Source organism: Pseudopipra pipra, chromosome 9, assembly GCF_036250125.1.
Source record: "Pseudopipra pipra isolate bDixPip1 chromosome 9, bDixPip1.hap1, whole genome shotgun sequence".
Taxonomy (NCBI): domain Eukaryota; kingdom Metazoa; phylum Chordata; class Aves; order Passeriformes; family Pipridae; genus Pseudopipra; species Pseudopipra pipra.
In genome coordinates this window covers 2,774,612-2,792,992 of record NC_087557.1, presented here as the reverse complement: position 1 = coordinate 2,792,992, position 18,381 = coordinate 2,774,612, and the positions used below count along the sequence as shown (strand labels likewise).

At 48.1% G+C, this 18,381-nt stretch overlaps 1 protein-coding gene across 4 annotated transcripts in view; it reads right to left on the bottom strand.

Moving 5' to 3' along the window:
- Nucleotides 1–391: 391 nt before the first annotated feature.
- Nucleotides 392–18,381, bottom strand: part of ZBTB37 (zinc finger and BTB domain containing 37) — a 20,477-nt gene continuing 2,487 nt past the window's right edge. For 2 of the 4 annotated variants that reach the window (XM_064664113.1, XM_064664115.1), the window contains 4 exons: nucleotides 17,808–18,071; nucleotides 16,049–17,001; nucleotides 14,617–14,716; nucleotides 392–12,467 (listed from right to left, as the gene is read on the bottom strand). In XM_064664113.1, coding sequence (XP_064520183.1) covers nucleotides 11,979–12,467; nucleotides 14,617–14,716; nucleotides 16,049–17,001; nucleotides 17,808–17,969 — 1,704 coding nt within the window. In that variant the 5' untranslated portion in view covers nucleotides 17,970–18,071 and the 3' untranslated portion in view covers nucleotides 392–11,978. The remainder of the gene's footprint in view (nucleotides 12,468–14,616; nucleotides 14,717–16,048; nucleotides 17,002–17,807; nucleotides 18,072–18,381) is intronic. The other 2 variants (XM_064664116.1, XM_064664117.1) reach the window with 1 other exon arrangement.

The following is an 18,381-nucleotide window of genomic DNA, read 5'->3' as shown; positions in this document are numbered from 1 at the left end:
TCTTCAGTTGTGCTCCAGGCTGTGGAGGTGGAGGCTGGTGAAGGAGGAGGGCTGAGGCAGTGCTTGGGGATCTCTAGCATGGTACTGAACCACAGTGTTTCCCCTGCCTTTGGCAGCTGGGAAAACATCCAGAGACTGGCCTGCAGCAAGGGCATTGTGCCTGTTCCACCTGGTGAGACCAGAATGGGCTGAGCCTGCTGAGTGGTGAGACAAAGCTCATCCCAGACAGAACAGAAGCCATCTCAAGTGCCAGGAACAGCAGCCTGGCACTGCCCGACCTTTCCCAAACTGGGCAGTGCAGTGCTGCCCACAGCAGGGACCAGGATCTCCCACCATGGCTGAGAAAACCCACACTGGGTCACACCGGTCAGCTCTACGACACAGACAAGGATCTGAGTATTAAACCATTTAATTCTCAAACCACTCACATGCATAATGTTCTTTTACACAGTGTTAAAAGAAAGAAGAAAATGCAATTTATTTTTTTTAATACAAACAGAATTTCAAGTATACATTTATAGAATTTTCCAAGATTCCTACCCAAGTTGCTAAGTTTTCATTCACATTGTTCTTAAAGCTGTCCGACGAGAGCGCTTTTTGCTAAACTGCTTTCAATGCAATTGTACAGTCCCTCTACCTTGGTTTTATTTCCCCCTTCCCCAACTCTGGTTCCCCTCTGCCACTCCTGCCCACTCCTCTCCAGCAGCTCTGGCTGTCCCTGTTTGCCATTGGCCACGGTCTGCCAACACCTGCTGGAAGAGGAAAAGGGAAGTGATGCTGGAGGACCAGCTTGGGAACAGCTTGGAAAAATCACTGAAGAACAGTCTGATATCCACAAGTTACACACAGCAGGCTCACTCTTCCACCTACTGCAGACTAGTCTGAACACTGACTTTTTCTTTTCGAAATAAGGATTACAACCAAAAATAAAATAAAAAAAAAGAGAATAATTAGTACAGCAGGAAATTTCTTAACTGTGAAAGTAAGTCTTGAGTGTTAGGACACCTGTCCTAAAAGGTTTGATTTATAGGCCAACAGTTGAAGGCGACAGCACAGTTTCTGTTACAAAGGGTTACTCTGCAAACCAGCTCAGAGCAGAATCAATGTGGGAGACACAAACTTGCATTTAAAAAAAAAAAAAAAAAGAATACTGAACTGACGAGGGCTCCATATCCACGTTATGGAAAAACCCCACAGCCCCAGTAACAACTTCCTCTGGCTCTGCTGTGCAGCTGAGCTCAGCTGGGTTGTAACTGGGTGCAACTTCTGACCTGTTAAAAATGGGATTTAAATCTGCTTTAGAGGCAAGGGTGGGTTCTCTGGACCGATGACAAAGCCCCCCCGGGGCCCAGCCCTGTCAGTGCTCGGCCCGGCGGGGCTGCCCCGGGGTGCCGGGTCCATCCCTGCAGGGCTGCCCCAGCCCGCGGGACTCCCGAGGTAGAGCTGCCGTGGCTTTTGGGCTGCCGGGGGCATCCCAGGGTCTGGCAACTTGGCTCCCCCCGGGCTCTGGCTGCCCAGGAGCCGCCTGCCCATCCAGCTGTGTCCCAGGCCAGCCACAGCTGTACTCGTCTGACCAGTTAAAGTGCATTGCTGCAGTAAAGGTTTTTCTTTTTTTTTAATTTTTTTTTTTTTTTTAAAGAGGAACCTATTTAAAGTGCTGTTCTAGTTTGGAAAGGGACTCTGGTTAGAAAAAAATGGCACCTTTTCACACAAGAGATCTGCTCTCTGCATGTGTTTGTGTATATATATATATATATAAATTTGCAAAGTCAGATCTGCTGACTAATGAACGACATATAAAAGTGTTTGTATTTTTATCTTATTGCTTTTTTTTTAATGCTGCCTGCTCCCTTGGAGGCAAGAGGGAGATGGATTCTCCTCTCACCTTTCCCACCACTGACTAATTTCCCAGTGCAGGACGCCGAGCCCATGGGACAGTTCACTGCTGTGCAGCACCCGGGGAGGTGACAAAGCCCTCCTGAACTGTCACACCCCCAGAGCCAACCTGCAAAGGTCACTGCAAGGAACTGGAGGCCGAGAGGGACTCTGGACTCCGAGGGGTTCCTGCTGCTCCTGCCAGATGCCATTTTCATAGAGTCACTTTACAGAGCAGACCTGCATTTCTGAAACACAGAGGTAAGGAAAACAAATCTCTTTGAAGTGAAAGCTTTGCTGCTCGAGTGTGTAGTGTGGTAACCTCAGCACTCTGAGAGAGAGAGGTAGTTATTGTCCTGTGAATCTGCTGCTTCCATTTCTGGAGTGATTGCTTAAAAAAAAAAAGAAAAAAAAGGAAAAAATCCTGTGCTCTTTATTAAGTTATCCCAGTTAAATCTTTCTGGTGAAGATACACTTGACTATTCCCTCTAAGAGGATTTTATATTTTAGGAATTGATTGTCAGTTTAGTTTGTTACGAAATCAAATTTGATTAGCAAATTGCTATACAAAGCCACTTCCCTCGTGAACTCCTACAATCCTCTCCCACTGCTCCGCAGGGAAGGGCTCAACCATCTGTGCCCTGTTTGGGGGGGTCACAGCCTGTGCTCCCACAGCAGGACAGCATTTCCTGCTCCGGGCACTTTTAATGGAAACGTTACAAAGAGCTACTGGTATCATATTCACAGTGTTGTACAGGGAAAGTGAGGTGACACCAGGGAAAGGAGGGGAGCTCTGGGGGACAACAGGGACACAGCTCGTGAGAGCTCCAGGTAGTGTTTAACACACTAGGAATATGCCTGGGAAAACTTCATTGGTTCTCTTCCCTTTTCAGACTAAAGCAGTATTTTGAATATCTTGCTTCTATTTTCATTAACAACCCTCTGATCCAGTCTCCTCATCCTTCCCTAACCCTCCCTGCAAGCGTGGGGCACGAGGTGAGGGGTACGTTCCTGCAAGAATGCACAGCTTCGTGTTCTCCTCCTAACTCAGCTTCTAAAAGAGCTTATTCAAAACAGTCCCCGCTGTGCCCCCAAGGATTGCTCTCGCAGCCCTTGGCCTGTCCTGACTGTCAGCAATGTTACAGACAGGGACACAGAACAAATGTGTTATTGGGACAACAACACTCCCCCCTCCCTGCACAATATCCCTCACAGTCCCCACCCTGGGACAACGGAGCCCTGCAAGCTGCCTGAGGTCAGCTTTCGACCCAGGCCAGCGCCTCAGGGGAGCCCAGGCAGTTAGTCTGAAGCAAAGGGTATGACAAATTCACCCACACTCCACCTGGGCTGCTTCCTCAGCAACACAGCCCTGGCTTAGGAGACCTTCTAACACGTGAGAAAAGTACCTGCAGGCCACCTACACCATCACTGCCTGCGTCTGCAGCAGAGGAGATCCAGGCTGCCCTGCAAACAGCCCCCACAAACCAACCTTACCTTGACCCTGGCAGGGGTGCAGCCGACTGAAAGACACCCCTGGGCTGGGCACAGCCACAGTGGGGCTGGGTCTTCACTCCCCTTGCCAAATCCCATCTGCCAGCAGGAGAACTGCACTGTGCCCCCCTCCTTGGTGCCCACTGCGGAACGGCACCTCCCGCCTGCCTCCCACCTCTTGCAGCCAAGACTTGTGTTCAGTTACCGTGCAAGAAGGATTAAGGAAAAGCTTCACAATAATCCAGAGAGTTTCCTTAGACACGTAAACTCTCAGAAAATAATACCAGGGAGGACAAACCCCCGTATCAAACCAATGCCCGAGACACATAGGTGAACGAGCGGACCCCGGGGAACCTCCTCGTCTCAAGAAACAGCTTTTACACTTGACCAAACAGAGAACCAGTGAAGTGACATCATCAGGTTAAAATTTGTTTCTCAGACATAGTTTTGTGATTCTTTCCCCCACCCCAGACTCAGTAATTTCTCTTGGAATTCTAGTGGAAGGTGTCCCTGCCCATGGCAGGGGGGTTGGAACGAGATGAGCTTTAAGGTCCCTTCCAACCTAAACCATTCTGTGATTCTATGATTTGAGTAACTAATTCCAATTGTATTTTATCCTTTATACTGCTGCTTTCTGTATTTTATGACCAGCAATAAAACTAACTAATCCAGCTTCATTTTTCATTTCTCATTAGTTTCACAGTTTCATAGCCAATGGTACTGGGTCTGACTTCAAAGGTAGTGGGAAGGTTTTAATAAATAAGCCTCACTGCAATATAAAAATAATGCAGGCATTTCACCATAGATCTGAGGGAGAGGGGGTTAAATACATTAATAAAAACTAAGCTGGAGGCTTAACACAGCTGACAGTCTGCAAAAAATTAATGCACTGATTTTTTTTAAGTACTGCCTTAGGTAACTGCAGTAAAATAATAAATCAGAATATGTCAGATTAAACAACTTACACAGCAGTATTTAAAAGATACCTGAATATGTTTCAAAAGCTTAACTGATATGAACTATGAAGCCCATTAAAGCTGCCCATTTGTACATTATAATACTAAAAAAAACCCAAGAAGGTAACAAAAACACAGCTTGGCGTAGTCTAATGGAAACAGGAACCTGGAGGCTGCACTATCCCAGGATGGGGATTTCCCAGCCTCTCTGGACAACCTGATTCAATGCTGTTTGGCTGTTCTCATGGTGAAAAAAATACCTTGTAATACCTAACCTTATGCTCCTTTGTATAAACTTCCACCTACTGCTACTCCTCCTTGCACCGTGTGCCTCTGAGAAGGGTTTGGCTCTGTCTTCTCTGCGGAGTTTAAACAGGAGCAGTGACACAGGTAAAGGATGACACAAAAGCAAACTCCGGTCTGCAACACATGCTAGAAAACCCAACACTCAGAAAATGGCACTTTGAAATCTGTCTGGCACTGCCCTTCCCAGTCTGCACCTCCCATCCTTCAGTTCCTTCTGATGGAAGGAACCCCCTGGGGACTCTGCCCCCCTGGGGACTTGCCTTCCTTTGTTACCATTCACACTCCAGGATGGAGAACACTGGTGCTGTTCAGCTCTCATCTCCACGATAGGGATCTTTGCACAGGGTTTCCTGAATGCTCCTGCTCACGAGCAGGTTCCAAACCTGGCATTTCCCTGTCCATGACATCCAGGGCGTGCCAGACACATGCACTCCTCTTTTCCCAGTGATGCTTTGCTGCTGTTTCACCTATTCTACCCAACCCAGGGCTGACACCAGATGAACCCTCTCATTTCAACTGTCTCCCTCCTCCCTAGAGGAAGCAAGAGCTGCTGCCAAGGCTGTGGGGAGATTGTTAGAGCTGAATTTGTTCTTAGCGCTTGCTCATTCCTCGGGAAGGCAATTACTCCTTGGCACAGAAAAATCAGCATGATTTTATCATTGAACCCATAATTTCTTCCCATTGGTGAGAGCAGAGCATGCACCTCCACAGAAGTTACTAAAACAACCCCCAACAACCTCTAGACATCAGTAAATAGCAATGGCTCATTTTCTAAAACTTTCAATTAGACACTAAATGCATCAGTGACTGGTTTTGTGGCTTCTCTCCAGCCCCCAGTTGTGCCAGACCACACTGATTTTCTCCCTTCTCCCTTTTTATTTCTAGTCTTGCCAGGACATACTTGTTTTCCTACAAAACCATTAAGGACCATGAAAAACACCTTCAGAAGGCTCCACCATCCAACTTTACCCAGCAAGTCTCAAATCCTTCCAAGGCTGCAAATCCCTAGGATTCAGCAGCACAGGTTCTTAAGTCTTATTCATATCCATGTTTTCATCAACAAAAACCTTTCAGAGCTCCAACCTCCTAAGGTTCCTCCTATTTCCGAGACACGTCTTCCCACAAGCTGTAATACTTTGGTTTACAACTGGATTAAAATATAAATTAAATAAGAATAACGCTAAATGAGTTTATACTGAAACACTTTATATATGTGTATATATATATATGTATATACAGTATGTGTGTGTGCACTCCCTAATGACAGCTAGAGGAAGCAAAAGTCATTCTCCAAAGGCTTCTACTCTTCCAACTAGCGTGGTCAACTTATCCATTGCAACAATTCCCTGTGCATAAAAGCTAATGAAGCACTGGAAGGTGGTGCTGGCAACCAGCTGGATCACACAGGCGTTCAGGAACAGAAAGACAATAAATTATAAGAAGCAGTAGTAACTTGTTCACAGTTGGGATGAGGATAATATTATGGGAAACCTGAATTTTCTACAGTCCCAGGAATAAAAAGCCAAAGGTCACTGAAGGTTAGAGATATATTGCAGTTAATCCTAAAAGCAAAGATCGGATCTGACACAAAGAAACCACGTGAAGTTTCTCCCAGCAGACTAAACTCTGGAACAATCAGATTCAGCAGGAAGATCTCCATCAAAACCAGAATTCATCCCAAGGATGCTCTGATCTCTGCCTCCACCTCAGCAATGGATGCTTTCCCAAGTAGGAAGATTCCTAGAAGTCAACTCAATCCTACATTCAAAAGAAAATGCTCCCAAGTCCTTTCTTGATGCTACTTCTATCAGCCCAATCGTCACCTTTAATATCTCCTAGTCCCAGCCTCTGTGTTTCCCTGTGTTTGCCAAGCCAAAGTCTTTCAGCAGATGGAAATATTTTAGAGATGGTCAGACTCTTCAGATAATTTTATAACCCACTTGAGCGAGTTCCAGGTTAGGAATAACCTAAATTTCTAGTAAGACTAACTGCAGCAAAACTTTGGTCTGCTGCACTTCATTAAAAAAAGGAAAACAAACAAATCACAGCAAGTCTCCTCCAAGCCTACTCTATTCCAAAATGTTCAGGTAGACTTTAGTTTCAAGCAGCAGCCAGTAGTGTTTGCATAGATCTAGCTTTTATTTGGTTACAAATATATATATAAATGTACATATATGTGTATGTATGTATTTTATATTAAAATATCCCTTGAATGACAATGACCAAATTAAGGATGCTGAGCTCCTCTTTAGGCCCTTCCACTGCAGATGTCAGAGCTCTGTGCATGACTCTCATCTCATGGCAGGAGTAAAGACTCGGCTACATCAGCAGATCCCAGACCTTCCAACTGCAGTCTTGGCCACAGGCTCAGCTTTCAGGGAAAACTGAGAGCCCAAAAGTCTCCTGAATTACAGCTCCTTGACTTACTGAATGGTTTGGGCTGGAAGGGACCTTTAGAGGTCATCTAGTCCAACCCCCTTGCCACAAGCAGGGACTACTCCCATCCCCAAAATATTTCCAGCAGAGCAAGAACAGCATTTGGTGTCACTAATCTGCAGAAACACCTGGATGCTGGCACAGCTAAATTGGCAGGCATGTCACAGATCAAAGACGAGAGTTTGATAAAGTTTACATCATTTTAAGTGCTATTTTTGTTGGTCCTCAACATGACCCTGTGTACCTCCCAAGCCACCTTCCACCCCAACCTTTGCAGTTGTCTTCCTATTTATACCTTGGGTTCTGCAGGAGAGATGAAGTCAGAAGCAAATAAAAGCTGCAACTCTGCTCTTGCCAAGGCCTCCTTAGGGCTGAATCACCCAAAGGCACAGAAGGACCCAGCTCCAAGACCAGGCCTGGAATCACTGGCTAAAAGGAGCATGTTAAGTGATGTTCCCACCGCAGAGATGTGGAACGGAAACAGCCACCGAGCAGGAAAAGCAGGGAGAGCTGTCCTGTCCATTTATTTCAACTCTGATCCCACAGAGGGCTGAACTCCTGGCTCTGTGTCCTCCCTGCTGAGCCAGCCCCACAATGCCTTTCAGCCAGGCCACAGCTTGTTCCCAGTGCTATTCCAGCTCTGGATAGCTGTCAAATGGGAACAGCAGCTTTCTGTTCCTCCTGCCCTTCTTCAGGCACACAAACTTCTGAAAGTTGAATTATACAGGTCACAGCTTGAGAACATTGTGGAGAAGGTGTCGGTAAGTCCAAGGACTGACCTGATGGTGGGCAGTGCTGGGACGACAAGCCAGGAACTGCCCATCTGCATTGGCTGCTCTGGCTCTCACTGGGCTGACAGCTCTGCATCTTACCAAGTGGCTCTAAGCATGTTCTCAGCCTCCTGTTACAAATTCACATTCCATAAAGCCTCTCATTCATCCCTCTCTAGCTGCTGGAAATACAAAAAACAATTTGTTTCCACGCACTCCCATTGCAAGAGAGCAAAAAGACCTTCTCCTTTTTCCCTTTCCCAGTTTCCCATTGGTCATCCTTCTGAGAGGAAGAGGTTTAGCTTTTTCCCAAAGCAGCAGCACAGTATAACACAATTCTGGTTATTTTCACAGCTATTCACAGGGAACCTGGCAGCAGCAGGAACAGCCACGGCAACCGTCACGTCACTTGGCTGTGACTTGGCACCAGGGCTTGCTGCAGGCTTAAGGAGATAACCACAACTCTTCACATTTGGGAGGTGAGTTCCTTGGCAGCAAAGAACTAAGAAACGTGTTTCCTCTCCGAGAAAACAAACTGAGAAACCAGTGTGTTCTCCCTGTTGCCTGAGGCAAGCAAACAAATGGGTTAGTCAGCCCTAACTCTGAAGCGGACAGAAATGTTATGTACAGAGGTATTAAAACATGACAGAGTTCTCTTCACATCCTCCTTAAATCACAGTTGAAATCACAGTTTTGGCAGGAAAAGCTGCAGCTAGACGTGGGAATGCAAAGCTGTGCCTCAACCCATCACAGAAGCATTCGCACTTGAAGAGTTGGCATCTGATTCTCCACAGCTTCGGTGCAACTGTGAAGAGCCGTGCCAGTGGAGAGGCAACGGAACACAGCAGCATTCTGCTGGGAAAGCACCTCTTGGTGCACCACTGCCAGGAAATTCACACGAGGTTTTTCCATACCATACATGACCTCCAACCCCTTTTTCCTCAAATCTTGCCCTTATCTGCACCGAGAAGGTCAAGCACTGAAAGAAATGTTCAATAACGATTCCTTCGGAACTGGTTCCGCCGTCCAGTGTGGACAGGCCTGAACTGCTTTCAGCAATGTTCAAGACGTATTAGAGACACCATGACTCCCACACATACATACACATCCATTAAATGTACAGAAATAATATTAAAATGATTCCCACTACCATACCTTATACTGACTCTAGCTACAAGCTATAAACTTCACCTCAGTGAGGCCTGGGCAAGAATTGGCTCTTTTGCATGCAATCAGAAATGATCATTTATACAGTGGCAACCTCTGCACTAAAAAAAAAAACAACAAACAAAAAACCAAACCAAAACCAAAAGCAAACATAAAGGAGGAAAAAAACATAAAAACCTTTCACAAGCTTTGTTTTTCAGCCTAGTAGGATATGAAGGACCAATTTCATGGTTTTCACCAGGCCAATTAAAGTAGTGAATCAGCAAACAGGGCACACCGTTGGCACCCTGGGCTGTCCGGATGCTCCTCCATTCACAGTATCAATACAGTAAAACACAAACCTGCTCAAGAAACTCACAGCTATGCCATGGAAATAAAGGCAGTCACCATTTTATGTCAGCCCTTCTTCACTACGGTTGCCATCTGTCTCAGAAAAATGTTGCTTGTGTAGCAGTTACTGCACCTTCACCCTTCTCTTCACAGCAAGCTTAGCAGGGAAACTTTCCCACTATATTTATATATAATATATGTATATAAATAATTTTATGTTTTTATAGTTTGGTAGTATTCTTTTAAAATTTCTATTTTAAAACACTTAAAAATCTTTTAAGCAACTAAAAGTAACTTTTGATGCTCTCTAGTGTGAACAGGATAGGATTTCAAAGTCTTTAACTCTTTTTTTTTTTCATTTTTGGTAACTTCAAAAGCTATGACTAAAGCAGCACATCTCCACTCCTTCCCACACCTCGATTGCAACGAAACCTACCTTGGCCACCCTCTCACCTCATCTTCTGCCACTGCAACCTCACTGTTTGGGTACCATCCTGCTTGACCTTCACCAGGAAACCCGACGGGGCTGGTCCCTCGGGTGGCCAAATCACTCCCCATGTGACGATGCACTTGACAGGAGAGGAGGAAGGGACAGAAGGAAAACGGAGGTGAAATATCAGCTTTCCTGTTTGAAATGGTCAATGAAATGGTGCTTTGCAGGTGCCTGGCTCAGGACACCTGCAAAGATTCCTCTCTTAGGAGCACTTCCCTGTTACATATGATCCTGGCACCAAGCCCTTCCCACACACAAAAACACGTTAGAGCCACGTCTTTTTGAGAGAGAGATGGGAGGAACAGTGAGACCCCTCACCTATAAAAATGATCTGTAAAGTGAGGCAAGAATACATCACCCTTCCCCAAATTCTTCCCTCTAAAGGGGCATGAAAATGATCCTGAGTCCCAATTTGAAAGTGGGGAAAGCAAAGGCTGGAGATGTTTCCATGTGCCCAAAATTGTGCAGTCTGACTGCAGGTCAAGCTTTGCTGTCACGTGGTCAGTCTCCTGCCCACCAAGCCCCTGTTCCAACCACTCACCCAGCTTTCTAGCTGAAGCAAGATGAAGTGTATTTGTTTTCCAATGTCTCTTTGTTCCTCCCATTGCCTTAAGGATCAGAACTTCACCCTTCCTTTATCTTACATCCTCAAGAGAACTCCCTTCACCAGACCGGATCCACGCAACCTGTCGTTCATTTCCCCCCTCTGTCATGAACAACTTGGCATCAGAACCAGAGAAAACTCTTAAAATATTGCATATTTTTTTTAAAAGACTTCTTCAAAAGATGTCAGAATATTTGCACTTATCTACCTGTCCCATGCTGTTCCGGTTATGAACCACGTAAGCCCGTGCAAACACCTACAATACACACGCAGGCACATCTCTCCAGGTTTGCTAAACTTGCTCTAAACATCAGAGCTGCTCAGAATACAAAAATCTTGAAGTCCATGCAAGGGGACAGAGTTGTGATTGCTCTAGGAACCATTCACTTTTAAGTCTCCTGAACTTCTACAAGGAAATAAGGTAGAATTTTCTTTTCTTTTTGCATTTCATTGATTAAAAAAGTTATCAAAGTAGTTTGTAGAAACAGGTTTAAAAGCAACCACCCATGATTGCTTGGCTGGGACAACAGCATTGCAGTATTTCTGTATCACATATTGCTGTTATAAAAGATAAGTGTGTGTCGAGGGGGGAGCAGGGGTGAAGGAGGACTTTGGTAGCCAGCCTCTAACTCCGGAATTCAGCCACTCCAGAAAATCTGTGCCTAACCCTCGGCAACCCCTGGAGCATGGCAGCGCTCTGGCCGGGACATCGGAGAGCTCTGAGCTCTCCGGTCGCACCAGCAGACAACCTCCTCTGGAAGACCCCTCCAGCCCTTCTCCCAAGGCATCAGCGTCTCACATGAACTTCACAACTGCTAAATCCCACTCTCAGTAGCCCAAGTGCTTCCTTCACATCTCGCTGACCTGTGGAATACTGCCTTGGAGCAGTGCCTGCTTTAACAAGGGGTGCTGAGGCCTTGTGCCTGGAACAGGCAAGGCCAAAAGCCCTAAAGTAACAGCTTAAACAAAAATGTAAAGAAACACACAAAAAATAAGACAGGGATAAATACACTCGGACAAGGCAGGCTCCACCAGGACAGTCTTTTTGTTTTCTACCTGGGCAAGGGAGAAAGGCAATGGGCCCTTGCCCCTGCTCTCCCCTCGAGCGGGACCAGCGGATATGGCTCTGTGGGGCTGCGGGGCTGCCACCGGCACCGCCGGCGGGGCCTGGCTGCTGGGCCACAGGGCCGTCCAGAAATACAAATGACTGCTTGTCCCAGGTCACTACGGAACAGTAAAAAAATTTAAAATCCTGTCGATCCCTGAATAAGAAGTTGATTGACACAGTTGTTCTGTTTTTCTCCAAGAAGAGGAGGAATGAGGGAGAAAAACGTTTAACACTCAGTGTGTGTGTGGGTGTGTGTATGTAAGAGAGAGAGAGAGAGAGAGAGAGAGAAGAGATTTTTCTATTTTGGCAACATCTTGGGAGCTTCTTTCTGTCCAGTGGTGGCATTGCACTAATTACAGTACCAGCCTGCCAGGTTGGTGCTGACTCTGGAGAGCCAAGAAAGGGAAGACGGTCCTTTCTCCCCGGACTCTGCAGTCGTGTTTCAATCCGGCCCAGTGGTGGACACAGATCCCTGTGCCGTCTCCCCCATAGCCACAGCCTCCTCCTGCGGAGGGGACTCCTCCTCTGCCTGCCCCCGGGACGTGACTGTGGTCTCGGGGGAGATGCTGTGGGGCCCCTCCAGGGGCAAACAGCCGGGGTGGTTCTTGCGAAAGTGCTGGTTGAGGATGGCCTGGAAAGGGAAGCTTTTGCCGCAGACGTGGCAGTGGAAGGGCTTGTTGCCCGTGTGCTTGCGGATGTGATATTCCAGTTGATCCTTGCGGGTGTACTTCTTCCCACACATGCGGCACACAAAGGGGGTGATGCCCATGTGGAGCCGCATGTGCCGGTCCAGGCTGCCCTTCTGGTTGAAGGATTTGGCGCAGTAAATACACGTGAGCCGCGGGTTGTACCGGAACCAGCGCTCGGAAACCTCCTGCTCCCGCAGATACTCCACATAACCACTCACTCCAAGCATGGCTGATTCCTCCCCCTGCCAAGGAAACAGCAGATTTAAATAACAAGCAGCCTAAAACAAACTGCAGAGAAGAAGATGGGGCCCCAGTCCAGCCAGTAAAGCTGGTGCCAAACCTCAAAATCAGCAGCACTAATGTCTGCAACCTCAAGCACATATTTAAGTGCTTAACTGGGGCCTTGGGGCTGAAGACAAACGAGCAATCAATTAGAAACCACTGCTACAGAGGCCCCCTCTGCCAAGTCATTCCCTGGATCTGGGGAACAAAAGATAGTCCTTGTCACGAGCATGCTTGGCCACTAATGGAGTTGTGGGTCACATGTGTCAATACTTGTTACTTTTTTAAAAATCTGGGCCAGTTTTATTAAAATACTGTATGCCACCTTCTGTTTTACTTACTAAAGGTTAAAAACAGGAAGCCAATTGATGAGCTTGCTTTTTAAAACAAAGGTGGAACAAACGACAAATGGTACTTTGAACCCTTGAGGTGTCACTTCACACCTCACTGAGGTATCTATTCAGGTGTCACTCAGGGCTCATTTTATTATAACGAGTCACTTTTGCCTGCCTGGCTGTGTGACCCAGCCCAGCCCCTAGCCCGGCTCACACAGCAAGGACTCACTGGCTCCTCTCTGTTCTCCAAAGCCACACAGACAAACAGCCAAGGGCAACCCTGAACCACGACAGACACTTCTGGCCATTGTCTTCCGATGGAGCACAAACAGACCGACTCCAGAATGCTCCGTGCTGGGGGATTGCTCTCCCAAGACTGCTTCCCAGCAGTGCCAAGCACAGAGAACGTGTAACAGCAGGAGGACCCCTCCTCTGGCGGCCAGGGCTGTGTGAGCAGCACTGTACAGGTGCCAGGTGCTGCTGAATCTGGCCATGCAGGCACAGGGAAGCTGCTCAGGACTCAAGGACATGCACAGAGCTCTGGTACTTCCTTTCCACTCTCTGCCGCTGCCACTGGGCAGGGATCACAGGCAGGCTCTTTTAGTATGGATATGGCAATGCCAGGAGAGTGGAGGGTGATGAGACCTCCCCATGTGTGTAAAGCCTCAGGTTTTATATTTGAGGCCATCTCACAATGCAGAAATAAGAGCAGCTTTTCCGTAGGAAGAGCTAGAATTGCTTTATGTCACATTGCCCCTGGAGGGTGAGTTTGACCTGAAATTTTCTCAGTGTCTTCTAAGGACACAAAACAAAGCTTTGGAGAAACAGGAACAAAAAGGTATCTGTTGTTTTATGGAAGTGTATTACAGAGGCGGCAGACAGCAATCATGATTTTTTTCCCCGTTGCTTCACTTGGTCTTACTGAAGAGCAAAGCAGCCTGGTAATTCCTCAACATGCCTTCAGCCAAGCCATTTGCTTACACATTGACACATTCCCTATTTGTCAGGCTCACAGAGTCCTTCTGCACTGTGTTGGCTGACACATTTGCACTACAGTGTCACTGTGACACTCACTGTATGCAACAAAACCAGACCAAAATCATTAGGCACAGGTATTACCACTGTCCCACCTTGCTGCACTCCCCACTGCCCTCCCGTTTCTGCATTTCTCTCCCTCCTACCCCAAAACTGTGCCCAAGAAAGCAGAAAGTTCAGAGCTCCTTTATACGTTGCAAATTCTGCCGTGCAACACGGTGCCTTGGGAATTAGACAGAAACCTCTGCACAAATCCACAGCCCTTTGACTCTCCACCCCAAAGGTTTATGGGTGTAGTGCCTGGAGGGCTTTTTGGAAAGGTTCAGCTGCTGTCACCCCTCAGTCTTCCACAGAAGCCAAGCCACACCTCCCCCCTCAGCTCAGGCATTTGCTGCTAGTGTTTCAGGGCAGATCCAGCTCTGCAGGCAAATGGGATTTCTCCTCAGGAGTTGGTGGCCTGCCCAGAATGAAGATGGATATTTATGCCCTCAGACAACAAGAGAAACTCCTTGTGTTTTCCAGGTATCTGGCCAAAATCCCAAGCGACCACAATCAGTTTTAAATTGTACACAGCCAGCAGATGTTCTCAGTGTGAGCAACTAAACCCTTCACAATAGCAAAAGGTCCTTGTTTCACATGTGGTACTGCTTGCAAATATAAAATATGACACACTTCATCGCAACACAGCCCCCTTCACCTCCGAGCCAACATTTACTTGCAAACTTCTTGATCTGCCTACCTGGGAACTGGGCTGCTTGGGCTCATCCATCCGCCCGGGAGACTCGCTTTTTGATCTGTACCGCTCAGTCACAGCAACCATGCTGCCAGAAGGGCTAAATCTGTGGGGTGGGGGAAGAGTGTAAATGGAGTTTTTAATGGGCATCAGGTCACTACGGTGTTTAGAACAACAGGTGAGCAGTGGAGGCACCTGTACAGCATCTCTTCAATCTCACCAACTAACACACAGGAGGTGGAACAGTGCAAGTATAAAGGAAATACCAAGTCATACTGGCATGTGGGTTCAGTCTTAACATCTGAAAAATAAAACTGAGTCATTTGGCTTCCAGTTCAGTGACAGAGAGCTTTGGGGTTGCTATCAGGAGTAAACCAACACAGGCCTGGTGACTCCGGAACTGCACAGCAGGAGCAGAAACCATTTCTCTGAGGGCACTCTCATCCACCACCCACACCCTCCTGCCACTCCCCAGAGTGAAACACAAAGGTGTGATGGACTCCAGGTGGGAAACAGGGGATACTGAGTGCAGTGGAAGAAGAGATGCTTGAGACTAACTGATCCCTGGAAAAGAGCTAAGGAAGTAGAAAGCATTGCTCTCCCAAGGCCCTGCTCAAGATTGTTCCCACTGATTGATTTATTAGGCAACAAGTGGCAGAATATTCACTGCTTCCAGGTAGCCGTTCCTCTCTGGGACCAGAGGAACTGAGGTAGAAGAGGGGCAGATGTGAAGGGACACCCTGCAAATATAACCCGCTCCAATCCAACAGACCTGCCCTTTATCAGATCCGCTCTCTGGGGCGTGCTTAGGGCAACAAAATAAATACTCGAGCTGAGGGGAAGCAGATGGATGGAGAATCTAAACGCAGCAGATTTCACCACTCATTTTCACATAAAGGCTTTCTGCTCTCTCATATAAATCAAACCAACAGTAGAGGCCACTGGGCTCCCCACATCAGCTGCTCCAGAAGATGTAAACCCAGGGCCCACTGCTGCCCTGAAGCACCAGGGACAAAATTTGCTCTTGACTTACAGATGGTGCCCGGCTTGTTTCTCAGCCAGAACCATCCCCAGATTTTCAGGCCAGAAGGCAATGACACTTTGGGTAACACATATTGTATTTGACCTTGTTAATCCCCATGCTGAGCCTGGTATCTACTGAGGCTGCACATTAAACAAAAATCCCACCTCACCTGAATCACTGAGGTACAAATCCCAACCTATGCACAGAACTGGCCTGTAGCTGGAGCTCCTGCTCTCATCACAACCCAGACAAAATACTATAACCCAAACCAGACACACTTCTTTACACCAGGAAAAAAAACTCATTCAACACTTAAGATGGCTACAGGAAACAGAAGGAGGAAACGTTCCAGAAAGACCAACCCAGCCAAGTGAAAATATTGCACAGCCAAGGTCAGCAACTGAGGAAACCCACCTGTCGATCTCAGTGCTGGTTGGCCTGACCGCTTTGGCCCCGGAGGAGCCCAGGGCATAGGCGTCCTGGCCCAGCGCTCCATGGCCCGTGGTGTCGATCACCATGGCCGTGACCTCCTCGGCGCTGCTCCCATCCTCTCCTGAGGGCTGGTGCTCTGCCCCCAGCCACTCCTCCAGGTTCTCGGTTTTGATGCGCACTCCGCCCAGCACCCGCACATCGTCGTCGCTCCGGGCCCCGCGCTCTCCCATCCCCGTCTCCACATACCACTGTCCCACCCTGTTAATCCGCAGGATGGGCTCCCTGCCTTCCACATCCGAGCTCTGCTCAATGATCTGGGGGCTGGTGGACTCCTCGGGCGGGCTGAGCTCCCGGATGTCCAGCACTGTGCTCACCTGGCCCAGCCGGCTCCCCTTTGGGGTGTTGTGGTGCGGGCTCAGGGAACGGTTCAGGGTTGGTGTCACCCGGTGAGACTCAGGCGGTCTCTCCTGATGCTTCGTCCTGGTCTGGCTCAACTCCGCCTCCACCTCTGCAACATTGATTTTGAAGTGAATCCCCTCAAGGATCTGCGTGCACTTGTCTATGATGTGCTGCATCTGCAGGAAGCTGGCGGCTGTTAGGTAGCTGATGATGTCGGCCAGCTGCAGGCAGATCCTGCCTGTGTAGCAGAAGGAGAGGAGCTGCTCGAAGACAGAAGGGTTCTTGATGACAGAGATGGACACGGTGCTCATCTCGTTGAGGGACATGTGGTCGCGGAAGTAGGGCGAGCTGGCCGCCAGCACCACCTTGTGCGCGCGGAATGCCTGGCCCTGCACGTTGACCACGATGTCGCACAGTCGGCCCTGCATGCGCAGCTGGTTCAGGTGGCTCAGGACAGAGTTACTGAAGTCAGGAATCTCCAGCTGAATGTTCCCGCTCTTCTCCATGGCTGTCCGGGTTGCAGGTGCACGACTGCGCTGGAAAAGGGGGAAGAGACACCGTCATTAGCAGAGCCAGCCTGTCATTTGCATTTAGAACCTTTTTTACCTGCTTTCACATGGGATCTTTAGAGACCTCTCTCCCCACTGAATTGCCCCACACCTGGCAGGGCTCTGTGCTCTCTACGTGCTGTGCAAACCACCCTGCACCAGCGTTCTGCTAAACCAGCCCCTCAGAGACCCCCAGTCCCTACTGGCGCTTCGGCGCCCGAAGAACTTTGCTCTGTCAGCCTCAATTAAAGCACACCTGCATTGTAAAAAGAACATAAAAAATGGTTCAGGTACTAAAAATAGACAGCTGATTGCATAATGGATTAAAATACTCAGCACTTGTACCTTCTAAGCACTATGAAAAGGGAAAGTAATATTGTTATGCCTCCTTCGTACAACAGGAATCAGGAAGGAGACACCTGGACCTAAATCCTCCTGAGACTTCTGAAAAGCTGGCCGGCATACATCTGACCTCGAGACATCTTAAGGGCGTCGTTAATCCCAAGATACCCATCATATGTGACACTTCTGACACATGCCAGAAAATATATAATGGGAGGGTGAAAGAAAAAGGTGTGGCCCAGGAGAGTCAAAGGGCCTCACTCAGGACCACTGTTTGTAGGGTCACAAGGCCACTGACTTTGGTCATCACCAATTTCCCATCCTGGCCATATCCCAAGTCCGTAAGTCCTGGGCTCTTTCCCAAAGCACAGTAACAATGGGACTGTTCCACTCGGGCTGCAATCCCCAGCGGTGCCGTTCCGCCCGGACGGCGATCCAGGTCAATGGTTTACCGAGGCTCCGAAGGATAACGGCTCATCCTTTGTTCCCCACCTTGGCTGGGATGTTCCTGGTTGTTCCCACCTGCACCACCCAGCAGCTCCTGGCAGGATCAGGGAGCACCTCCCGGCCCAGCTGGTGCAGTCAGGGGACACTTCACCGCTCAGTGGGTCCATCAAGGCTTATCAGGAGCTTCCAAGGTGCTTCCAGCAGGGCCAGGGATGGGGGGATGCACCACCACATCATCACACTGCATTTTGGCAGTTTGAAAAGGAGCCCTGACCATATATGGTAAAAATTTTGAATGATCCAAAATTAGATGTAAACTCACCCCCCCAAAAAAAGAAAGTAAATAAGCTTGTTAAAGCCCAATCATGGCGTGAGCGGCTTCCAAGCTGGATGGCACCTGAAGTGAGGATTGAGCAGAGTGCTGCAGGTATAAATACCACTTCAGGCAGGCTGAGAATACTGAGGCTGATAGTGCCTACTCCAAGGAATCCCAGAATTAAGGCTTCTTCTCACTTTCTCCTGTCACAGAATCATGGAATGCTTTGGGTGGGAAGGGACCTTAATGACCATCTCATCCCA